Here is a 25,748-nt window from a genome sequence, read left to right as displayed (position 1 = left end):
TTTATTAGCGCCTCTCCTTTGTGTGGGAGACTCTCCCTACAAGCCAGATTTCTCCAGCCCTTTTGCCCAGTCCTTCTGCCATCCAGTCGATGATTTGTAGCTGGGAAGCATGGAAGGATGCCTTCTGACGCCCTGCATCCAATTGTTACCATGCGTGATCCCACTCCCTTGCTTAGCCTGGGCACTGCTGCAGTCACATCTCCCTAACTCCTCTCGGAGACCAGCCGCTCCGGTCAGGAAAGAAAGCAAAAAAGGTTAAACCAAATCATCGGGACACTTGGCAAAGTGGGATGTGGGAGTGCTGGGGACAACCCTCCTGCTCTGTGCCTCCTCCCTCCCTCTCCACTGCCTCGCACAGAGGAGCAGGAGAGGCAAGGCTGGAGGAGCAGGTTGGGGACGTAATGAGACGAACCCCGAGTAGTATCACAGCGTAGCGTAATACCGTCCCACTCCTGTCCTCCAAATCCCATCAGCAGGGGACGAGCCTGGGCCGTGCGAAGGGGAATGCCGCGCTGAGGATGCTGCACCCCGCGAGGATGGTTCTGCCTTGATTTGGTGTGTTTGTTCCCCTGGGACAGGAAGAGGGGGGACAAGGCTGTGCCGAGAGGTGCTGCCTCCCTGCCCGCCTGGCCCTTTGGGATTTACGGACCAAGGAGGAAAAGAAATGGGGCTGGGCTGACTGTCAAACCCTTGGCACGTTGCTGGTGGGTAAGGTGGCACTCGCGGCAGGTGGCCAGGGAGATGCATGGCAGTCCCGGGGCGACAACTCTTCTGAAGGGACCCCCTCCCCTCTGCTCCCCCTGCCCCTGTACCGTACCTTCCTGCGCCGGCACCTCGGCGAGGCTGGGCATGCCACGCTGCCTGGCTGCTACTGACCGAACCCTTCTCAAAGCCGAGTCCCGCAGCCCTGTGCGCATTAGAGACTCTTCATCACGGGGATGCCCCGCGGCGAGCAGCTCTTGGGGGTATGTGTGGGGGTGTGTGTGTGTGCGTCACCCCCAATCCCGTGCCTCCCATTGGAGGAATAGCATGTGCCCCCCTTAGTGGAAAAAGATCTGGCATTCTTCTTGGAGGTTGGCTTTCCGTTCTGCATCACTCGTCCCGTGCCACGCTTTCCTCCAAGGCGGGCAGGGCCTCCAGGCTGAGCCCTCCGCCGGCCGCCCCGCCGCTGCCGTGCACGCTTGAGAAGGACACCATGGTGTGGAGAAGCATCAGGACCAGCACGCACAGTCTGATCCTGCTGCTGCTGAGGCGAGACCCTGCGGAGACCGGCAGCAAGGATGGGGAGTGGGGCTGGTGGTACTGGTGGTGGTGGTAGAGGTGGTAGTGGTTCTGCCGCTGGTGATGGAGGTGGGGGTCGTGGTGGTGGAAATGGAGTGACTCAGACGCTGTGGATTTGGGGGATGTGTTGTCATTGCTGTCTGGGGGGTGGTCGCAGGAGTCCCATTGCACCTCGCAGCACTTGGCCTCCTCGTTGGGCAGCTGGTTCTCCAGCAGCCCTGTGGGAAGGAAGTGGAGGAAGAGGAGGGGGTCAGTGGGAGATCACGGGTGGGGCTGCAGAGGGGCTGAGCCCCAGTGCCGTCCAGCCACGTGCTGCAGGACAGCCAGAGCCTGAGAACTGGGACACCCAGAGACCCTCCAGGACCAGTTCCCTGTGGGGCTGTAAGCCTGTGCGGACCAGTGTGCAGGCAGAGACCGCAGCCCTGGGGCATGTTCAGGACACCCCAAACTCTCTTTGTAGTAATTAAACATACCGGCCCTGCTTTAATCCCCTGACCTTTAGCCCCTTACATGCTTACTTTAGCTTTCAATTAGAAGTAGGGCTTTAACCTCCCATGCTAAGCCGTGGGCTGTTGCCACGTCTCCATTAACCACTCACCCCCCCGCTGGCCACATTTCAGCAGCCACGCAGTGCTTCATGTTTCCACGCTGTATCTCCTCCCCCTCTGCCCCAAAAAGCCTTCACAATCTGGCACATGGCTTGCAAAGCGCGCCGGGGCTCATCAGCACCCACCACTGCCCCGTCCCCCCGCGCCCCCCGGGGTGTGCGGGAGCCCGGTCCCGCTCCCCGGACCTCCTTACCCGTACAGATGAAGCCAGGCAAACCTCCATAGATCAGCTCGTCATTGTCCGGTAACACAAACGGGCACCTGGTCTGCACCTCCAGGCAGTATTGCTTGCATGGGATCCGGTGTCGGCACTGTTGTTGGGTCACGTTGAAATACTCGGAGCACAGCCAGGCCTTGTAGACAGCCTAGGGAAAGCCACCGAGAGGGACACGTCACCTCCCCAAACACCAGGGTAGCCGAAGCATCGCAGAGCCACGAGGTGAAAGGGGAAGGGAGAACTCCTCCTAGCTCATGCGAGAAATGTGTGTCAGTACATCGGGGTCACTTACGTTCAGCACGATCACTCGCCAATCAATTAAAACAAACAGCTAAAGCGTAGGGACTGTGGAGCTCATCTAACAAACTACATCCACCACAAAAATAAAGTGAATTAAGCACACGGACTAACATCCCCTGCAGACAGGCACTGAGACAGACTGCGGTGACTCTGCCAAGATCGGTCGCCCAAGAGCTTGGTCCATGACCCAAAAGTTTCAAGCACCGCTTATCGCCTGTCCCAGAGCATCTTCCTCCTCCTTGAGACACCCCACTGCTCCCTCAGGGCAGGGTAGGGATTTACTCCTCCTCTAAAGCACTTTGGCACCCATCAGCTCTGAACACGGGACACGGGACAGCAAAGCACACCGTGGGCCGATCTTTATTGGAAACTTCCAAAGGCCTCTGCTGGCTGGAAAAGCTGCCAGCCAGAAGCAGGCGGGCACCACTGGGATGCAGCACACGCAGCCACTACAGCCTCAGGCTCATCCCTCTCTGCCACCAAACAACACCTTCCTCACTTTCCCCACCCATCCCCCTGGTTCTGGGGAAGATTCCCAATTCATAGAAATCTGGCACTTTTCACCGTGCCATTTCTTTTGGCTCAAACGGGCAGACCTTGGGGGGAACACGTTCATTTTACAGGCATATTTTGACACTCCAAAGTTCCAAACAGCGGTACAGATGTCCCCGCACACTCCGCTCGCCTTTCCACTGGTTAGAGCTGTGCTTGGCAACACTTCCAGAAGCAAAAGCAACATGGGGGTTCACCTGCGACTGCGGCTGCAAGGCTGTGCCACAACCCCTGCCTCTCCAGCCTGTCTGGTCCCTGGTCCCCCCCCCTCGGGTCCATTGCCACAGCCACTCGTCAGCCGGGGAGAAAAAGCACCTTTCATCTGCACCTGACCGAGATGACCTTCCTCGGCAAAACCCAGCTCTTCCCTTCCACCTTCCGTGTGTTCGTGCCCACCGCAGCCGGCCAGGCACAGCCCAGATGGCTTCGGTTAAGACCACATCTCGCGCATCCCCCTCGATCTCCCGAGCATCAGGCACGGGTGGAAATTGTTTGTCTTTGCTCGCTGTAAAAGGGAGGGAGATCTCTTGTTTCTCATGGTCAGCAGTCATTCCTCAGGCTGCAAGAAACCCGTAACACCGCTGGGAAGAGCAGCACCCTCCGTGGCACTTCCAGCTCATCTATGAACATATCTAGGCACTAGTGACAGAGTTAAGGTCATGTTAATGACCACATCCAACTTCCTTTGAAACCAACTAGAAAGGACTCCCCGTGATTCAAAGGGAATGAATTTCCCTCCTCAGCGTGCTTGGAGAAAACCCTGTGCTCCTCCTTCCAGCTGCATTTTTATTTTCTGGAGGCTTTAAAAACATCGCTTCTTTGTTTCCCCATGTTTTCCATAGATCCTTATCATCATTTATTTGGACCATGGTAGCGTCTCAGGATTAAAGCTGGTTGGGAAATTCTTGGCAAGTTATTTTATTATTTTTTTTTCCCCCTGGAAAATGCCAAATCATGAAAACCAGAATTTTCATGGAAGCGTGTCGTTTTGGTGAAACTTTCATCACAAAAAGTTTAATCAGGACCAGGACACAATATATGGAGCAAGCCCTTCAGAGCAGTCAATAGCCCTGTGGTCAGGGCTTTCAGCTGGGATGTGGGAAATTCAGCTGCGGTCCTGCTTTTTCTCCCTGGCCCACTGGATGTTAATTATTTAGACAAAGTGGAACAGCCCCAGAGAAGGGACTGACTCTGCAATCAGACTGTGAGGACACAACTGGGAGGGAGAGCTTCGAGGTCTGGTTCTGCATCTGCCCGAGCTGATTCCCCTGGGGCTGAGGAGGAGGAGGGGAGGCAGGCAGGACGAGCACAGCCAGTACTCCAGAGATGCCAGACCCGCAACGTGTGTCCTTCCCACTGGCCTCTGCTCTCTTGGGAGCAAGGGGTCGGTGGGGCAGTGAGGAGGACACAGAAGGACCCCTCAGCAGGGTGGCTCATGACACTTCACAAGTGCGATGAGCTTTTCTCCTTTGTGAAAGCATCTTATTGCTCAGCAGGGGACCTCAATGGGACATAAAGGAGGGTTAGACATCTCAGCGGACGCTGACACCTTACGATAGCTGGGACAGAGAACCAGAAGGTATAAAACGGGTTTCAAACTAACCACCAACTGTCCAGGACTTAGCTAGATGGGACACATCCTTACTTTGGTCCAAGGACTCAGCAAGTCGCTGTCTCGACACAATACTGTTATTTACACATAACTACAGAGGCATGCATAATTTGGAGCAAAACGGAGAGGTCCCTGCCTCAAAGAGCTCACAGCTACAAAGACATGCTGAAACATGGGGATGCTCTGGAAGGGACGTACCGAGGATGGCAACAAAGACACGCAGCCCCGGGAGAACGGGCAGCCGCTCTGAAGGCAGTGTCTGGGGCAGGGGCTCCAGCTCACCAGGCTGAAGGCGATGCCTTCCCCTTCTCCCCGTTAGAGGACACGGGCATCCCACCGCAGCCCACCGGGCCGGGCAGGCAGCGGGCAGGCACGCAGACCTGCCCCCAGCAAGCGCTCCTGTGGAAATTGCTATGAAACACGCTTTCAGAAGAGTTTTCAGGTCTATTGGAAATTTAAAGCATTTAGGGAGGAGGGAATTTCCTTAATTTCAATCTTCTAAAAATTAGTTATTATTTTAATTCTTAGTAATTATCTGAGTTAGTTATTTGGGCTGCCTTTATAGGCAACAGAGAGAGGGCATCCTGAGAACACCACATCCCTCTGCGGCACCGGAGTATCCCGAGCACCCACCAGCGAGGGGCTTGGAGGTGCTGCGCTCACTCCCTGCTGACAGCCGGAGCAGAATAGCTGCTTGAATTTCAAATGGCTGAAGTTGGGTGGGATGAATTCTCTCCCAAGTTGTAAAGTTTTCAGGATTAAAAACTGGATGCATTAACTACACCACAAACAGCCTGCAAATTTAAACCAGAATTAAGATACATACCAGAAAAAGATAACTTGCCACTCACTTCTTGTGATTAGTCATTTAGGCTTTTTCCATGCAACAAGCCTGCCCGTCACGTAGCACCAACAGTGTCCTGCCACCTAAGTCTCTCTCTTGCACACACTCTTCATTGCTCCATGGTAATGAACAATAAATAGCAAACAGGTGAAGCGCATCATTTATATACAGCTCGCAGTGTTATATTTGCTCACAAAAACTCTGCTGCAAATACTAAGTGACAGCACATGCAACAGCAGACCCCAGCATCCACCCACAAACCGGTCAGGAATGGGAAAGGGATGGGATCTGCAAGGTGACCCACAGCCAGCACACTGCCCAGGGCCAGCGGTGGGTGCTGCCCTCCCTGGGGCGAGCAGCGGGGCAAGGCTGCTGCTCCACGCTTCCCCGGGGGACCAACTGTTCGGCGGTGCCAAGGGGACACAGAACTGCTGCACGTGGACCCTCACAAGCGATGTCTGCAGGGTAACTGCTCCCGAAGGACAAGGTCACCCATCCTCCCACCCGGCAGCCCCAGGGGACCTCCTGAAGCCCAGTGCAGCCTGCACAGACCCAGGGGGGTACCACTGGTGTGCCCGGCCCCATCTGCCAGCCCAGAGGGTGTGGGTGGAAGGACCAGATCAGGCACACCAAGTCCATCTCTCCCACTTAGCCTGTCTTCCAGGCCCTCACCTGGCTTAGCATTAGACATCTCCAGCAATGGGACTTTCTCGCGCTTCCTGAGGAGGTTGTTTTACTGCTGAAAGCACTTATCTCGCTGCCTACAAGTTTTCCTTCATACTTGACCTACATTTTTCCATCCAAAAGTTCATTCCCTTCAATCATTCCATAAACCATCCCTCTCCCTCCTCTGTGTTTACACATTTCTAATATTTGCAGATGTATCACGCTCCCCATTTAGTCATAACTTAGGCAAGCTCGACTGATTTACACACTCACATTTCCTGACAGTCTCCCTCCCAGCCCTTTAATCATCTCTGACTCTCCCCCGTGCTGCTTCCCAGGTCCCAGTCACATTCACGGCTCCCACCTGGGGACACATGCAGCCCAGTGAGGAGGGATGCTACACCACATCCCCTGGCAGGGGACCGTGGCTCTCACCTGCACTGTCCTACTTCCAGCTTGGGGCTGCAGCCACCCGCAGTTCAGCCCTACAGGCAGAAGGGGTAGCGGGCACAGGAAACTCCTGAGAGCTTGGTAGAAAGGAGCTGAGGCTCATCCTGCTCTCCTGAGGAAATGGCTTGCACAAGCACATGTTTTGCCCCTAAAATGTTTCTGTTGACTCCTATCAGGGAAGTTTGGCAGAGGGCTGGGGTCTCAGACAAGGACATTTCCATTAAATTAATGAAAATACTGAGTGAAAGGTTGCAATGAGCTAGTGAGACAGTCGACACGCTGGAGGGGACGGATGCCATCCAGATGGACCTGGACAGGCTTGAGAGGTGGGCCTGTGCGAACCTCATGAAGTTCTACAAGGCCAAGTGCAAGATCCTGCACATGGGTCGGGGCAATCCCAAGCACAAATACAGGCTGGGCAGAGAATGGATGGAGAGCAGCCCCGAGGAGAAGGACTTGGAGGTGTTCGTTGATGAGAAGCTCAATATGACCCAGCAATGTGTGCTTGCAGCCCAGAAGGGCAACAGCATCCTGGGCTCCACCAAAAGAAATGTGGGCAGCAGGTCGAGGAAGGTGATTCTCCTCTTCTACTCTGCTCTTGTGAGACCCCACCTGGAGTACTACATTCAGCTCTAGAGCCCCCAATATTAGGTGGCCATGGACCTGTTGGAGCGGGTCCAGAGAAGGGCCACAAAGATGACCAGAGGGCTGTAACACCTCTCCTATAAGGACAGGCTGAGAGAGTTGGGGTTGTTCAGCCTGGAGAAGAGAAGGCTCTGGGGGGACCTTATAGCCCCTTCCAGTACCTAAAAGGGGCCTACAGGAAAGCAGGGGGGGGACCCTTTATCAGGGAGTGTAGTGATAGGATGACGGGTAACAGTTTTAAACCAAAAGAGCGTAGATTTACACTAGATATTAGGAAGGAATTCTTTACTGTGAGGGTGGTGAGCCCCTGGCGCAGGTTGCCCAGAGAAGCTGTGGATGCCCCGTCCCTGGAGGTGTTCAAGGCCAGGCTGGACGGGGCTTTGAGCAACCTGGTCTAGTGGAAGGTGTCCCTGCCCATGGTAGGTGGTTTGGAACTGGATGATCTTTAAGGTCCCTTCCAACCTAAACCAGTCTATGATTCTGATACTCCAGCCACTGGAGAGGACAGAGGAGGTGCTCTCACCCAGAAACTGCAACCAGGCACCAGAATTTCCCGGGTGCCTTCCCTTTTCCCTTTCCTCTCCAGGGCACGCACCTGCCCAGAGGGAAGCATCAGAGCTGGGAGGCTGCCCCAGTCCCAGCCAGCCCTCACCTTGCCAAGCTGCAGGTCCTCTGGGTGTTGCAGCAGGCATTCCCATGGCTCTGCATGATGGAAACTGCCCATATCTGTTCAAAAATAATGACAGCGAAGACCTGCTGGTGCAACAGGGCCGGCCCCACTCCACCGGGATTAGGCTGAGATGCAGGCAGATCTTTAGGAGACACCAGCATCCTCCCGTCACGCATCTGCACAGATCTCTGTTACAGGCAAGGAGCAAACTCCCGGGGATGCTCAAGCAGCAGCCTTACGGCTTTGCTTTTTCAACAGCTTTCAATATCTCTGAGCTTACCCCACGCAACCTGCTCTCTCTTGCCATTATAAAGGATGTGTGAGAATTTAGGACAGGAAGAAATTTATTCTCTACTTAAATCAATGAGGAAAGCTCACTGTTTTTCATCCTTGCCCTTTACTGTTTCTTCAGGAAGTGAGTTTGGTTGCAATCAGCATTTCTTCCATTCTGTTTGTATTTTTGGCTGATCTCCAGCCTGGCCAAGTAAATATAAGTGACCTGAACTCCAAAAAGCTCTGCTTCGGTGCCCTCTTCCTGCATTTTTAGCCCAGAGGGCTGGCTAGATGACTCCAAGAAAGCACAAGGAGTTTTGCTGCCTAGGACAGGGGCCAACTTCAGACACCCAATTTATATGTGAGGAGGAGGACAAGTTATCTATCTGCATCTGAACTTTACAGGGGTGCCGAAATACCCCGTCGTAAAAGACATTAAAAAGAAACAAATTGAACCGGATTTCCAACAGCTGTCTAATTCAGCTACCTGTCTGCTCACACTTCCACCGCTATCTGAAAGCAGCAGTCAGAGAGACGGCCTTTTTGCAGGCACTTCTGTGCCAAATTGAGTTCCTCGCTGCCTGCACTTCTCCCGCCGCCTCCTGTCAGCACCAGGATAGCATCCACATCAAACAGCTTTTCCAGAGTCTTTCTGCATTCTTAGCATTTCTGCACAAAATAACATACTATTTTTTTTAAAAAGTAATTTGTCCATTTCCAATGTCAACCTAGTCGCTGCCAGTATTTTGTAAACACTGGCATTGCCTGCTGAACTACCTCAGCTAAATTTCAGGGGAACCAAGGGGCAGGGATGGAGCAGCATCCTTGGGATGCAACACCTCTGCAGAGGACGCAGTGCTCGGGATAGTCTGGATGCCCACCGGGACCACCAGCTGTAATTAACCCACTGAGCTGCTGTTTTCCCATCAGAGCAGGAACGGCTGCTTGCAAATTTTCGCCGGGGGAAAATCTGCTAATTGTGCAGGGGGCCCAGCCCAGCTGCACCGAACCCTTCTGAATTCGAGGCAGGGGCCGGGGCAGCGTCCCCAGCGCAGCACCCGCTTCTCTGGAACGGGGATTTGCACTCCAGAGGGGGAGGAGGATAATGAGGACAGAGAGGGAAGCAGGAAACCTTCCCCTACAAAATAACCACATTGAGCACAGAAAAGGCAAGACTTGGTGCTCGCCCTCCGCTAACCTCACACCTGAGCAAGGCGGGGGTTTCCCCCCATGTCAATGATTAGGGGGGACGACACGACTTTGAGCGGAAAGCCTGGGGGACCCCCAGCCACACGAGCACTCGGCACCCCCCGGCACAGTGCTACCGGCCGATCCTCCCACCCACGCCGCTCCCAGCGAGGGGATGCCCGAGGAGAGCAGAGCTGCTGACCAGCAGTAATAAGCGGTTACACCAGGTGCAAGCAAATTGGATGTTTTGAGAAACCGAGCAAGAGTTTATAGCTTGGCAAAGCTGCCCGGGGCTGTATTTAATTGCAATAATATAGGGCTCTGCTGACTAATCTGAGGAAGTGCTGGGGTCAGCTCTGGAAGGAGACCCAGGAACGTGCTCAGGCCGGCGGCTGGGGGTTCATGCTGGAAGCTGCTGGGCTCTGCTGTCACGACTCTCCTCCTCCTCTTTGCTGCCGCTAAAGCCATGAATGCTCAACCCGGCTGCCATGGCGCAGGGCTGGGGTAGTGCATGAGCATCCCCCAAGCCTCGCTGCTCCCTCGGACCAGACCCCATCAGCGCCAGGGAACCTGCCTGAAACCCTCCTCCCCAAACTTCACCTGCACCCGCACGGACCTCGCTCACGTCTTGCTCACTGGGACACCACGCGTGCCCAGCTTCCAGGTGGGCCAAGAGGCAAACCCCTGCCTGCCCCAGCCAGGCCAAGAGCTGCCCCCTCCCCTCCCACAGCAGTTCCTGGGACTCACATTTCCATCATGGCCTGAGATGAGCATCTGGAGTGGCTGCGCCTCATTAATCTTGGACGCAGGGAAATGAGTACTGCTAATGAGCCGCTTGGGCATCTCTCCAAGCTCTGGCACATCAGGATGCAGTGCGGGAAGCAGGACGTGCAGGGGGGAGGGAAAAGCCCCCTTGGATGGCAGAGGATTAAGGGAATGCTAACGTCCACGGCCGGGCAGGAGGAGTTACAAACACAAGCTGCAATGTCCAATTACCATTGTATTCAATTACTGCCGCCTGCAATTCTGACATTAACAATGTTGCGCTTTTTAAACAGTTGTGGTTTTTTTTTTTTTTTTAATTAGCCTTGCTATAGGCTGTTCTAACATCATATCTGTAACAGCTGTTTTTTTGGTAACTTCTTTGAAAATTCTGGAGCTGCGTTATTTCCACCTTGCCACATTCACATGCTCTGGTTTGGGGGGGTGGGGGCGGCATGAAACTCAACCCAACTCCAAAACCCAACAACTGTGTACGATTATGTTTTTTGTATTGTTTTTACTTTTTTTTTTATATATAATGTTGACTTGTGCCTGGCGATGACAGCGCTGGAGCCACGGATCCTCCGTTTCACAGCCGGGGGAGGCAAGGGCCGGGGAGCTGCTGCCCATTGTACCCCGGCACTGTAGGGCACGGAGGGGAGTCAGCGTCTGCAGCTTCGGGCACCGCCATGGAGGCTGCCAGCAGGAATGGCGTGGGATGGGGACGGGCGCTTGGTGGGAATGGGGCTGGCTGCACACAGACTATGGGGTTCTGGGAATGGCACCAGTGCAAACCCCAGCTGCTTGCCAGAGCCAGTGTTCCTCAAACATGGCTGTAAACACCGTGCTGTTGGACCAGCATCCTGCCTGCTGTCCACTGGGGTCAGCTGGAACATCCCTGTGCTGGGGTCTCCCCTGCCCTGCTGCCCACTCCTCTCCGGAGCTTGTTTTCCCATTAATTTTCCCCCAGCCATCCCGTGCACAACGCCAGTTTGCATCCCAGCTCGTCACCCCAGTGCTGTGACCACGCGGTGTGCCAGAGCAGAACAAGTGCAGGGGAGGCTGTGCTGGGTCCAGCACCGACCAGGCTCATCCTCACGGAGAGTCCTGGACAGGGGAACCCCCTCTGTGCTCCCCAGCCATGGCTTCCCACCCACCTCCCTTGACCTCGCTGCTGAAGTCACTCCCAAATTACCCCAAAGCAATCTAAGTCAGAGCTACCCGCTCTCAACACCTTAGTGACTTCAGGAAAAAGTTCATAGCTTTTAGCATTTTGGGTTTTATTCCCAGTTCTTGGATTAAAGAAACTACCTGAGTGCCCCTTCTTCTATAGAGAAAAAAGCACCTCCCAAAATACCTCCCCCTCCAAAGCTACTCAAAACAAGTCTGAGAAATACACAACTCCATAAGCGCTCATCTTTCAACACTAAGAGAAAACAGCTTTAAAGTATGATGTCCACACACCTCATACACTCAAAGTCCAGGTAACAATCCTATTGCACTAAAGTTCACTATATCGGGTAGCTTGATGTGCGCCTCGGGAACACCAGGAACTGGGAAAGGACAGGAGAACAAGCATCTCAAGCTGCCTCTGCAAAAACACACACACCTTCAACACCCATGGGTGTGCTGGGCACTGGGCAGCAGTGCCAGCTCCCAGCCCGGGGACGGGCACCACATTCACAGGCTCATTTCTCTGCTAATCTGCTCATTGCAACCGAGGGCTGCCACGTGTCTGCGCTGGGGCAGAGGCCAGGGAAAAGCCTGCTCTCATCCCAGCAGATGCAACTCTCGCCTTGGAACAAACCCAGGAGGAACAGCCCGTAATCGTGGCTTGTACTGAAATGGGGAGCATCCTCTGAACAGCGGTGCTTGCAGCATCGCTTCGGATATCAGACAGTCCTCAGCAGTGCTGCGGCCAGGACTGCGCTTAGGAGACATGGCACTTGGCATGCCAGCATGGCTCCGTGGCTGCATCCATCTACTACACAGCAAGCAAGAAAAAAAAGTAATCACGCTAATTAACATCACATCTGGATGAACGGAAAGGCAGTGACCACTGCCAAGCCCCATCGCTTTCCACAGCCGGTACCCATGTGCCTGCATGTTGCAGGGCCCCCCCCTTTCCCTGCACCCTCCAGCAGAACACCCTGTACAGGTTCTCGCCGCGGTGCAGGGTCACAGCACCCAGCGCAGGAGCCGGCGCTGCAGCCACAGCGACGCGAGCTGCAGGGGCACAGAGGCCGCAGGACAGGCAGCGCTGCCTGGAGCCCCTTCCCTCCCACTGCAGCTCCCATTTTGCCCAGTGCAGGTTTGCCACAGTGGCCCCGCAGCCACTGGGACCCAGACGGGGCTCATCCCTGTGGTCCAGCCACCCACCTGCACCCACCCAGCCTTGCAGGACTGCTCCTGCGGACCCCAACCCACTGCAGTAGGCTTTTGATACCACATCGCTGATCAAAAACATTACAGTTCCCACAAAATAACATTTTAATTTAACTATCAAGCGCCACCTTGGAGTAGACGCGTCCTTCCTCCAAGGGAAGATGGCGATGGGGTGGAAGCTCTCTGCTCACTGCTGCCCACAGCACAGACCCCAGCTCTTGCTCCAGCCTACGTGATGTTGGCGGCGTGTTCAGTCCCCCCCCGCACCCTGGGTCTGTCCCCTCTGTTCGCCCTGTGATTTCTTCTGGCAGTGACTACCCGCGCTTGGACAGTGTCTAGTACAATGTGGCCCCAGTCTTGGTGGGCTGCCTGCAGGCGCTGCTGTAAAACAAATGTATTGAATCCAAACAAAATGCACATGGAGCCTGCTTCTTCTGGAAGCGCCTTGGAAGCAAGGACTGGGCCCCATTGTGCTACAGGCTGCACAACACCAGCAGTAGACAGTCTCTGTCCTGAGAAACGTCTGATGCACACAAGCCCGAGAGCACAGTAAAGGCAGAAAGGACCGGCACTCCCACGCTGAGCCCGCCGAGCGAGAGGGGCAACAGTAAATCTAGACCGCTGCTTTATGCTCTTCTTTCAAGAAGGATTTTGGCTGGGGTTTAGAGAGGAGAAGACCAGCTCGCTGGGAAGGCGAGGCCAGGATGGGAGCGTGAAGGTATGCGTGGGAAGGAGATGGACACCAGGAGGGCCGGCCAGGAGACTGGGACAAACCGCCGGCGGCCAGGGAGCGAGCAGCTTCTCCTCACCATCTGGAGGGCTTTGTCCTTCTCCATCTCCCCTGGGACACCACAGGTCCCAGGGCTGAGGAAAGGCCTGGCCATGTAGCTCTGACCCTGACAGCTCGCGAGGGTTCCAGCACACCAGTACGGGCATCACGGCCCCAGCCAAGGGGGGGGAAACACCAAAGCAGACTGGAATCACCTGGCCCAGACATGCCAAACCAGACCGGACACTACCCTGGCATGGGAGGCTCAAGCAGCTCCAGTGACACAGACGCTGGCTGCAGGAGTAACCCAACAACTGCTCCTTAACAGCCCCCCAGCACATGGTCCTGCCTTGCAGAGGGGGCCGAACTAAACACTAACACCAAGAGATGGCAAAAGCAGAAAGAAGACCAGCAGAAGGCAAGGAAAAGCCAAGCAGCGGCTGGGAAGAGCAGCATTTGACTCCAATGCAGCATTTCTTTAAGCAGCCATAACCGAACCACAACTCAGCTACAAAAACAAGGAGGAAACACAGACGTGGCTAGGGGAAGCATCCCGTCCCGAGCGCTGCGTTCCCGCAGGCACCCGTCAGGCAGCGGGAGCCCAGCCGCAGGAAGAGGGAATCCAAAGGAACATGAACCAGCATCCTAAAAATAACTCCTGGGAGTTTCAGAGCTCCTCGGAAGGTAGGAGGGCTTGGCGAGGCAGGCAGAAGGGCTGCTCACGAGCAGTGATTTCTCTGCAGTAGTTGCACTACCCAGCACGGCTCTGGAAAGACACTTGCCCATCCCTAACCCCCCGGTGAAGCTGCAGGTAACCAGTAGGTTAGTTAGCAGCCTAGTCTGCTATCAGCCCAATTAGTTAAAAAGTAATTAAAAAAGCTGCTATGGAGCTGAAGCTGAAGACAATGGAGTTGGGACAGAGGGAAAGTCAGGTCCCTGCAATCTATTAGCATCACTTGAGGAATTCACTCCCATTAGATACTGCTGTAGCCAGGAGCTTAGCAGGATTCAAAAGTAGATTAAACATTTATACGGATAATGAGAACATCCTGTTACATTAGATAGGACATAAAAAAATAAAGGCTAGACACTTCAGTGCCACGAGCCATAAATTACCCACCAGCTGATGGGGGCAAGGAAGAAGTTTCTCCAGCAGATTGGGTGCATCTACCTTCCAAGGAAGTGGTTAGGCTGGAGTGTCGTTTTCGGAAGGGTGCGAGTGTCCATTCCAGCAAGGGCTATGCTGGGGCATCATGACAAAGCTGCCTTCACAACTGATGCATGCGGAAGGGCCCGATCCTGAACACTGCCAGGAGCCCCTTGTTCTCACTCAAGTGCTTGTACGGTGCACAGCATCCCGCAAGGTCCCATTCTGTATGAAAAGGAACGCAACATGGCACATACAGGGTCTAAGGCACAGTCTGCAGCGGGAGGAACCTGCTTGGTGCATGTCACCGGGGGGTGACCCGCAGGATATGGTCTGTCCCAGCTCCTTCAAGCAGCAAAGAGCAGGGAGATAGAAGTGTCCCACCCCAGGCACCTTTCGCGGTCAGAGGGAGGTGCACTGTCTCCCACACCAATTCTGGGTTGTTTGGGCAGCTGCAAGGGCCTGTTACACGTAACTTGTGTGCAGAGGTCCTTTAAACTAAAGGCAAATGCAGCAAATGATCATTTCCTAGACACTTATCACCACTCCTGGCAGCTTCTACTGATGGAGGCAACAGGACTGGACAAGGCTCACGTCAGACCTGAGAGTTGGAACCTCTTTTTTTATCTTCGGCTGAACACCACTTGCAGAAATCTCCCCCTCCCGTCCAGGTGGGACCTTAACGCCCCCCAGGGAGGTGTGGAAAAACCCAGGATAACTCTCAGTATCCATGGGAAGCAGCAGGCAGATGCTCCCGGCTGGCATCACTCCTCCTCAGGCAGCAAGCCTCAAGGGATGCGCTCCTGCGGGGAAGCCCCATCCCTGCTGCTCTCCCCTGGAGCTCCTCTCTGCAAAGCTGCCATAAATGCAGCTGCATGTCTGCTCGGTCCCCCCACGCCAGCTCTGCCCGCAGGCTGCCTCCCCCTCCCAGGCCAGGATGCGGGCAAGTCCCTGGGGACTCCTCCAGCCACTGCTGCCTGCCAGACCCTTGAAAAGAGCTGTCACCCGGAGCCTTAGGGCTGTGCGCCCAGCGCCCCGTCACCCACAGAGCAAAGGGGTGCGGGAGGGAAGGTGGCGAGTCACAGGCAGGGTGCTGCAAGACAAGGGGGTGAGCAAAGGGGTCGGCATCTTTGGTAACGCTAACACACAGAGACTTGAACTTCCAAAGCACGGTATGAAGGTTAATTATCCTCCGCAGAGTAGAGGTGCTTCCCCTGCGTTTCCACCAGCAAGAATGTCCGGAGAGCTGCCCCATGCCCCGGGCCCATCACTACCCCAGCACCATGATCCGAGCCAGCCCTCCATCCTGACAGCTACTGCTGTTCCCTGACAACCTCATTTTAACAGGAGAGCAATGAACGATGACAAACAAATAACGCATCATGGCAAATAAATGCTGCTCTTGCACACTTACACAGAGACTTCTGCAGACACTGCTTCGCCAGCCGTGCTGCAGCGGTAACAGGGGAACACCAGGCAAAGTTCATGAACGCCAATGAGTCAAATGCCTTGATTTTCACAAGCACCTCCTCAGATACACATGCCCAACCAGCTCAGTATCAGGCTGACCAGCTCCAAGCACTTCCAACCCCAGGTATGACAGTGAGCAGGTTTGCTTTGTGGGCACAGCTGGGCTTAGGGCATGGGGCAGGGGAGCTCTGCAGCCTGCTTAAGAGAAATGGCCTCATGGGGCCAGAGATCCAAATAACTTATGGGTGTACAGGTTCACACCACACACCTAGAATTCACCTAGAAACCAAGCAGCAGGCAGCAAAAATCACAGGACATTGGTGTTGCATGTGCCCTGCCTGCACGAGCATCCCTCCTCAAGGGGCAGGCAGACACCCTGCCTGGACACACAGATTCCCAACCCCTGCCAGCCCCGCGGGAAGCAGGGCCGGGCTGACGGGGATGCCGGGCATGCTGGACAGATTAGAACTTTTTGCTAAACACAAAAACCAAACAGCATTTCTACAAATGGCGTTTCTGCTAGCAGCCATGCCCTGAAGAACTCCAGGGACCAAATAAGTATCTGGAGACCACATCCAGGAGCAAAACCCCCCAGACAGCACTAGGCAGCCAGCACAGGGAGCCAGCAAAACACGCGGTGCTTCTCCGCCCCAGCAACACCTCTCCTGTCCCCTACCTGTGCCTGCTCCTGCCCAGCAGCCCAAGCAATTAGGCAGGACCAGGAGGAGCAGGAGTGCCAGAACACCTTGGAGACCTTTGGAATGGAGGTGGGAGTGCGGACTTCAGGGAACGCCTCAAGCATACCTTCGGAGAGCTCTGCAAACTCAGCCAGCATCTGCACACCCAGATATCCCCTCTCCCCACGCTGGGGGCTGCAGACCCATTAGCAACAGCTCACACATGGCAGCGGGGAGAGCGGCTGCCGCTTGTGAAAATCCTGATCCTGCTTGTCCCAGACCCTGCCTGCACCTCCTGCCCAGCCAGGGCTCAAAGGGCCAGGAGCGCCCCAGGCATGGGGAACACGCAGAGGAGGTAGCTGTGGGTGAGGACTTCTCCCCACCTCCATGAGCATCTCCTGCCCTGGTTTGCAGAAGCAGGTCTGAGCAGCAGGCAAGCTGCCGCAGCGGCAATTGGTAACGTGGCTGCCGGGGAATGTTCTGGTTAAAGGTTTTTTCCCCTTTTTGAAAATGCCAGTTCTTGGAAGCTGAAGGACCTCATGGGAAGACAGTAGCTCAGAGATGCTTCCCTGGCCTAGAATAGAAATTCTAGTGAAACCAGGTGGAGGCCCCCAATGTGTGAAGCTGGAGGGGGGCTGGGGTGGGATGAGGGAGGCTTCCCTGGGGCTTCCCCTCAGGGAAACCAGCACCCACCAGAACAAGGGGCTTTGGGGATGATGCTGGAGACCCCATTGTGAGGAGGAAGACCATCCAGAGCGCAGCTCCCATCCAAACTTGGGCTGTCAGTAGTTGCTTTGTATCCTCAAGCCTGAGAACTTGCCTCCTTTTAAGCTTACTCCTTGATTATGGGGTCATTCTCCAGCTCTCCTTGCCACAGTGCCTCCCTTTGCCCTCCTGTGCCAGGGACCTGCTGCCAGCCCTGCCACCTCTCTGCAGCCTCCATCCACCAGAAGCACTGCAAAAGCTGCCGTGCAGAGATAAGATGTCAGCCGAGATGCCCAATATGTGTATCTTTTACTCCAGAGGGGATGAGCAGGGCAGGCAGCGTTTCTTTCTCCAGCCAGGACCAGGAGCACTGGGATGCTCATGCAGGCAGGTCTCTGGAAAGCCAAAAACTTAATGCCCTTTCACACTGCCTTTTTTAATACAACGGCCACATCAGCAGAGTTTGGGGGAGCCCACGCTGACTGTGTGCACCCAGCACCGCTCCTCCCTCTGACACCCCAGGAGCACAGCTGGGAGAGAGGCCCCAGGGAGAAGCCAAGAGCAAAAGCCAAGAGGGGAAGAGGAGCGAGGCCAAACTGGCCGAGCCTCCCCAGGCAGGCAGCTGCCGGCTCTGCCCACGGGAGCTGGGGCTGCAGGCAGCGTGGACAGATGGCTACTTCTCACCCAAGCAGCCTCCGTGTCTCATTCACAGATTTGCTGTCCCTGAGTCATTGCCCTTCAAACGACAGCGGAGCCGAGCTTCCTCTGCGTGGAGCCAGGCATGAGTCGCATCCTAATGGCATCCCGGTGACAGCGGGAATAGCCCCTGGCAGCCAGGTATATCCTGAGCTCCTGCCTCTGCTGCCTGCCTGCCTGCTGCCTCCCCACCCTGGCAGGCAGCTCTGGAGCTGGGAAGAAGAGAAAAAGCCCTGTGGGGCATCTGTGGGGCCAGGCCTGGGGCCGTGCGACGTTTGATGTGACCCTGCAGCTTCCTGGGGTGTGAAGGGGCTGGGGCTACTGTGTGCGGTCCTCGGGGCTCCCAGGTGCTGAGCTCTGCAGTGGTGCCCAAGGTCTCTGCCACAGGGGGAGGACAGGCTGTGCGTGGTCCTTGCTGTGCACAAAAAGCTCCTTTCCTGATGCAAAAGATGTCTGTCTCTGGACGGGGACCACTTGAAGCCCTTTGCGTGGTCAGGTCCAGCGATGTCCTAGGTTCAAGCCAACACTGTGCATCCTCTTCCACCTCTTGGTGCCCAGCCATGGGGAAGCTGCTGCCTCTTCTTCCCCGGCAGCGCAAGGATGCTCGCACGGCTGGCAGTTGGCGTCACACTAGCAGATCCCTTTGTCCGTGGGGACAGCACGTATTGCTTCACGTTATGAAAAGCAGCATCGCAAGCTGTCCCCGATCTGGGCCACCCCAGGCAGCCCGTGGCAATGGATGCATACAGCAAGGGAAGACTGGGGGGGGTTGTGTCATTTTACCGGGTCACACATTTTGCCAATACCGTCACACACGCTGCTGAGCTCCCTGACTCCCAGAGGCTGCCCGCACCCAATAGGACTGTGGCACGCCAGATGCTTTCCAAAAGGCATCGTTAGCTGATGAAGTATCACACCACGCGTCTGCCGCCAGAGCTGAGCGTGCTTCTCTGAGGACCTCATTCCACACCACCAGTGAAGCCCCTGTGTGCATCATGCTCCCAGGGATGGGCACACACGGAGAGGAACCCAGGCTCCAGGGCTGGCAGCAGCAGCCACAGCTGGGAGCACACGGGTGAAGGAACAGGCGCTGGCACCTGCGTCACTTGTAGCTACTTGGTGACAGTTTGATGGAGACGGATCTCTCGCCCTCCCTCCTGCACCATTTGCCGACCTGCCTGTTGCTGCACGCAGACTTGCTGCCTTTATAAACTTCTATTTTTTTCCCTTAAGCACCACCAACAGACGTTAACAGGCGAGGACCAATAGACAACCAACTCATTCAAAGCCAACAGCCAAACACCACTGAAATCAGTGGTAAATGCCCCCCCATTCACACACATCACCATCCAACAGCCCAACCAAGCGCTGGCAGGGAGCACCCCACGGCTGCTGCCCCCACCCCAGGCTGCTTCACCCCCCGGCAACCATGTGGGTCCGGCCACCAGCCCACCACGCACCCTCAGGCATCTTGAGATGTCTCGACCCCAGGCAAAGCTCAGGACTGTCCAAGCATTGGCTCAGCATCCCCCTTCCCTCCCGGCTCACAGTGCTCCCACGTGTCCTGTGCACCACTGGAGCATTTCTGACACCTTGACACTTTTTTTCATTACAGAGCAAACTCCTTTCATCAGTCAGTTTTTGCTTCTTCTATTTTTCGATCTTTGATCTCTGTTTTCAAGCATCTAGATGGCACCCGACACAAAGCACAGGAACCGGGCTGTGCCAGAGGCTGTGCTCGCAGTAACTGCACACCTAAACCCACACATTCCTTTTGTTCAAATTCTTTATACAATTTAATCACATCTTTGTGCAGGGCTGAAAAAAAAATTACCTTTGCTTACACGGAATTAGTGTGTAACGTGGAGCTGCATGCTCAGCTAAGCTAGTGCACGTGGTCTTGCTAAAATTGCCAAATTACATATTGCGCTGATCCACTGGAATTACTCTGGAATTTACTCCGGATTTTTTTTTTCTCACATCAAGAAATGCCAGTAAAGCTCCACCTCACTGGCCAGGCTTGTTCCTAAGGAAAAGTTCCAGGTGCAGACATCAGAGCTGCCCAAGTGCTTGGGAGCAGCCTCTCCATCCCCGGCCACTGCTGCTCCTGGTGCAGCACCCATGAGGCCACTAATGCTGCGAGAGGGGACCAGGCACCCAGCCCATGGTGCTGGGGAGGTGGCTTTGCAGTCACTCATCGGCAGATTCACTGCAAGCCTCAATATGAAACCAATTTTGCTGTGGGTCTCAAGGGACTTCCCCTCTGTGCACGGATCTCCATGCAAGGATCTCCATGCAAGGAGCCATCCAGGCTCCGAGCCAGAGTGCACCAGGTTGAGCAGCTTTTTGGATAAGCCCAGCCCAGACGAACTCAACTCGAGCTGCTTTTGTGAAGGTAAAACACTGCTTTGGTTCCTGCCAGAGGCATCCCCAGCCCTGAGCTACCCCCAGGATGTTGTCCTCCCACAGCTCCTGGCTCCATCGTGCTTGGGTTTCCAGGAAGATGCTCTGCAGGGAGGGATGCTGAGCAGAGACACAGATTGCTGATGCTGTTCCTGCCTAAACAAGAGCAAGAAAACAGGACCCTCTGAAGGTACGGAACCCAGGCACCACAGATTTGCTCTCCAGCCGTTCGGTGTGGGCTGTGCCACGCACAATGCCATGGCACTTTACAGCAGGGACTGGTCACCGTCTCTCACGGCATCACCTGCGCACCCACAGCAGGGAAACACCGGCACATCGCGAAAGCCTCAGGAGTGAAATCCTGCCCTGCCAGGCTCCCCAGGTCGGGCTCTTTGATAGGGAATGGGGAAATTGGAGGTGAAGAAACAGATCTGGCCAGGGTCACAGCGGGATTCAACAGCCACTGGCCCACGTGTGCAGAGAAACCCTGGTAATCGAATATAATTTGAGATGGTACAGGTCCTGTCCAGCCTCGCCTTCCCACCAGCGCTCTGTTACCAGCCCCAGCCCTGCAGCTCCTGCCTGTCAGTCCTCCTCTCTCCACAGCTTTGTTTCTTGCAACCTAATGAGTCCTTAATTCAGTAGGCTTTGTCCCATAGATCTTAATTTGCCTTAGTACCGGTGGGAACGTGCACTTTTAGGAGAGCTGTCCGTAGCGGCTGTTGGTGAGGCAGACAGCACAAACACAGTGCTCTGCCTTTACAGACGCAAATCTCTCACCTGGTGGTGGCTGAGCTGGAGCAACACCACTTTTTGCCTGTTCAGAAAGATGGAAAAAAGGCACAAACCAGCCATAAGCATCCCGCAGGGCATCAGTTTGGAGGGACGCAGATTTCTTCCTGCACTAAGTTCTGCAAAGCCTGAGCCAACGGCTTGAGTACTGGAAAGGCTGCCGCTGCCCCACATTTCCTGAGGGACATTCAGCTGCAACATCCACGTCCCCAGGCCGTGACCTCCTCGAGCCCTTTTGAAGGATGCTACCAACATGTCACCACAACCGCTCAGTGCATGAAGTTCATCGTGTCTCACAGTGACAAAGGGTACAAGTTGCGCAGGAAGAGGGGAGATGGAGGTGGCAGGCAGCTGCCCCCGACTCATGTAATCAGTTTTCCCTCTTAAAGGCAAAAAAAAAAACCCAAGTATTTTCCACTTGTTTTATGTACGTCACCACTAACTAGCGCCATGACCCCAGCAGCTGGCACTCAGGTCTTCTTCACTGCAAGAGGCGAAATGTGTTTCAGAAGACAGATGGACCATGTGGACCCACTTTGTCCCCTCCCTCCCCTGTTCGCAGGGTGCCGGGGGACCGTGAGAGCCAGACTCCACAAAACTCCATCAAACGCAAAATGCAAACAAACAATAAATCTGAGAAATGTATTTTCACGTTTCACGGTCTCTCAGCCATGGGGATCTTTGGTGTCAGTTGTAGGAGAAATAAGTAAAACCTTTTCAGAGTATGATTCGGAAGCTGACAGTGGGAATAACAACGACGTATGCAGAAAGTGGGATCTGTCTGGGAATTATTTCCGAGCAGAAAATAAAAAGGCCTAGGAGAATATTACAGCAATGAGTAATCTAAGCAGCTGAATTACACAGAGACCCCACCATTTCACAGCATTTCTATCTCCCGTAGCTCCAGGGGAGATTTTGGCTCAGCCTTCCCCGAGCGCTCTCCCCGAGCTCCAGGCACGAACAGATCTGGGATTTGGATACTCGGGATGCTGCTCACCCTCCTGCAGCACCCACCTTTCCCCCGGCGAGCGCAGTGCCCCGAAACTGGGGCCAGCCCTCAGGACGATTTATTAACAGGGAAAAACGGGACTCGTGTCTCCCGAAACCAACCTGCAACACTCAGCCGTTTCCAAGTTTTTAACTCGGGGTCAAACCTGCTGCCGTAAGAAGGAACCGGCTGCTCCAGTGGGGCTTTTGTTGTTGTCGTCTTAAAGCAGATGCAATAAAGAGCCAAAATCACCGGGTGATTCGGCTGCCAAAGAGCTCAATGTGCGCTGTTTAGTGAGCCGCACTGCTCCTTGGGGACGAAATTACGGGGGGATACGTGGCTCTGCAGAGGGAGGCCGTGTGCAGGTGAGCTGGAGCTGCTTTGTTTCCCCGCCTTGTTTTTCCAGCCGCTATTATGGAAGAGGAAGGAGGGAAATGGGAGGCAGCACTAACTCCCCCAGCACTGACCTCCCACGGCGAGTGCGGTCCCCTGCCCCGCATGCTCACCCAGCCCCAGAAATATTATTTAAATCCTGTTTACCCGGCTACACGGCTCTCTGTGGCCAGAGTCCCGCTACACGGATTTTGCGGGAGCCTCTCACGCCAGCTGAGCTGTCTATTATATTTTCCTCCACTCCTCTCCTATTTTGCTGTCATTTGCTCTCATACACTGTTACCATCGCGCCGTAGCTCTCTGCTGTCGCTTACAAGCGGGTATTCACATGAGCAGCGTGCAGCCGCAAGTCACCTCAGAAAATGCAGTATTATTCAGCATCTGGATAGGAATTACAAATTCCGACAAATTCAGGCTGCTTTAAAAATCCTGCCAGCCACGTTTTTCCATTGCCAACCACGACAAACGAGTAACCGCAGCCCCTGCTGAAGTCCAGGGGACTCCAAATCGGGCCAAAACTCGCTCGTAACCACCACACTGGATGAGTTTGGTGTTAGCCTCGTTTCACAAATGGGGAACAGCCACCAAGAGGGTGAGGTTGAGACTCGCAGCTGTGAAAGTCTAAAGTAAGGCACCTAAATACATATTGAACCACCCTGAATAAGTGTCCTGATTTTCACGAGACTGAAACGAGCAGGAGCTGCGAGAGCTTGGGTCAGTGCGTGCAGACTTGAGCACCAGCACTGGAGACGTCCTTGCGGGTGCCTCGGGTGAGCGTGTACAGGTTGGCCCTGCTGCTCGCGCCCTCCTGTTGCTTCCCAAATGCCGCCCACAAAATCGCAAAGCTGGTGCTCACAGATGCCCTAAGGATGCAACTGCCGATGTGACACGGAGCAAGCGAGGAGGTACGCGCCTTGTCGCTGCTGCCTTCAGCTCTGCATCTTCTAAGCTCGTTTCCTGCTTTCTCATCAGGGATGTTAAGACCAGGGACACTTAATGAAGACTCATCTAAGCATGGCTCTGTTTCTAGATGCTTTACAGTCTATGGGAACACCACCTTGCCCAAGACCAAAGGTAATGATTATTTTCTTATCCTTCTTTGCTTTTCTCTCTGGGTCTCTATACCAGCGAGCACAAGCAAGTTGGCCTGGGCAGAGATGGACACTAAGCCTGAAGCGAGTGTGTCTGTACGCGCTACTGGACACAGCATGGGGAGACCCCGCTTCTGCTGGGCCCCCGGGAGCGGGATCAACGCAACGGCAGGCAGCGCTGAATCCCTTCATTCACCGTGGAAGCGGAGCAGCAGGACCAAGGCACTCGGTGCAGGCTGAATACTATGTACCTTTGAAACCGCAGGGGGAATTTGGGCAAGCAGATTGTAATTACCTGGCCTGGCACCGGCCCAGAACACCAGCACTAGCTCCCTTCCAAAACCGGCTCCTTACAAAAGCGATGCAGAAACGCGGGCCTGAGAGCGGCGGCCAGGATCTCGCTGTTGTGCCCTTGATGAAAGACAACACCTTGGTGTCCCCAGCGCCGCACCCCGGTGCTGCTCCCATGCTTTCCCAGGGGACAGACTCCGCACCGAGAGTCACCTGCACCGCCACCGCAGCTCCAAGTGTCCCTCAAAACTCTCCCAGAAGAGCAGCATCCTGTCACCGGGGGATGCTCTGCCACTGTCCCTCTGGGGACGGTGCTGTAACACACCCTGCTGCCTCTCTCCCAAGACATGGCTCTGAGAAAGGGAAGTGGGTTTAATTATCGAGACCATTATGCTTCCCAGAGGCAATGTCCGGAGGAAGGACGCACAGGTGAGCCAAGCAGCTCGGAGCAGCCGGAGGCTGGAGGAGCCGTGGCACCAGGGCTCGTGAGAAAGCAGGGAGCGCGCAGCAGAACCATGCCGGGCTCCAGACAGAGATGCAACCGCAGCTCTTGTTTTGGAAAGAAGACCGCACCTCTGAGGCTGAGGCTCAATCCGACTGAAGCTGGGGGAGGCAAGCCATTTGCTTTCGGAACATGGACCGTGCCCTGGGGCTGAGGACGCCCAGTGATGCTGGGGGGAATGCCAAGGGGGAGGCACAACCCAGCTCCCCCCGGCCCACCTCCCTGGGGAGAAGGGCTGGAAGACGGCTGCTGTGTGCGGGGAAGGGGCTCTGGTGCCATGGTTCATCTCAGGTCACCGCTCATCTACACACCTCATCTTAACGACAGCCGGGCAGAGCCCTGGACCGCCCCAGCCCGGCGCAGCATCCCTCGGCGGCGGCAGGCCGGAGGCGGCGGTGAGGGGCCCCACAGCTGCCCCAGCCCGGCCCATGTGCGCACGGGGGTGCGTGTGACGGGGTGCGGGTGAGGCTGGTGCGGAGCGGGGTGTCAGGAGCCAGCCCGCACGTGCGTGGCCGTGAAGGGACGTGCGAGCGTGCGCACGCTCGCCCCGGGCTGCCCACCCGCTGGCACAGGGGGGGACACGGGACACCCCGGTGCACCCCCTCCTACCTTGCAGTCCGTCAGGCAGGATCTGACCGAGTACTCTTCCGATTGCAAGTACTTCTCCAGCAAGAGGTCGAACTCCTCGTATTTTTCCTGAGCGTGTTGGTCCAGCCGCTGGTACGCCTGGACGCAGCTGCTACAGGCCTCCCCGCCCAGCGCCCCGGCCGCCGCCGCCACCAAGTCCACCATCAGGTTGTCCACGCTGCAGTCCAGGCCGTCCGGGCCGGCCATCTCCCGCAGCAGGTCCCAGATCGTGTAAGTATCACAAAAGGAGAGGTTGAAGTTCCTAAAGTAAGCCTGCAGGAAGGTCCTCTTGGAGGAGGGAGAGGCGAAGAAGGGGGCGGCGGCGGGGGGCGAGCGGAGGGGCGCGCCGGCCGGGGAGCCCCGCGGCCGCTGCAGGGCCTGCAGCCGGGCGCAGGCCGAGTCCAGGTCGCCGCGGGCGGCGGGGCAGGGGCCGGGGCCCCGGCTGAGGTTACCGAGCAGGGCCTCGCAGCTGCCGCCCGCCGGCTCGGCCGCCAGCAAGGCCCGCGGCCCGCGGCTCCGCGGCCGCCCGGCGCCGCTCCGCTCCCGCGCCCGCAGCTTGGCCCCGGCGCAGAGCCACAGATGGTCGGAGAGGAGGACGGTGAAGAAAAGCAGCGAGGCCAGCGAGAGGCGCCATTTCTGCGCCCGCTCGGGGTCGGCCACCGGCTTGTCGCTGCGGCGCGGCGCGCAGCAGACCGCCCCGCCGGCGGCACCCCCGCGGGGGTACATCCAGGCGCCGCGGATCAT

At 55.8% G+C, this 25,748-nt stretch overlaps 1 protein-coding gene across 1 annotated transcript; it reads right to left on the bottom strand.

The window, feature by feature from the left end:
• Positions 1–1,092: 1,092 nt before the first annotated feature.
• On the bottom strand, positions 1,093–25,748 carry NALF2 (NALCN channel auxiliary factor 2; the record flags this gene model as incomplete). Its single annotated transcript, XM_082488201.1, has 3 exons — positions 1,093–1,499; positions 2,083–2,254; positions 24,987–25,748. 3 exons carry the CDS (start codon positions 25,746–25,748, stop codon positions 1,093–1,095), a joined length of 1,341 nt encoding a protein of 446 aa, XP_082344327.1.

Source organism: Vanellus vanellus, assembly GCF_965231255.1.
Source record: "Vanellus vanellus genome assembly, chromosome: 10".
NCBI classification, from domain to species: Eukaryota; Metazoa; Chordata; class Aves; order Charadriiformes; family Charadriidae; genus Vanellus; species Vanellus vanellus.
This window is presented reverse-complemented; position numbering and strand designations above follow the sequence as displayed.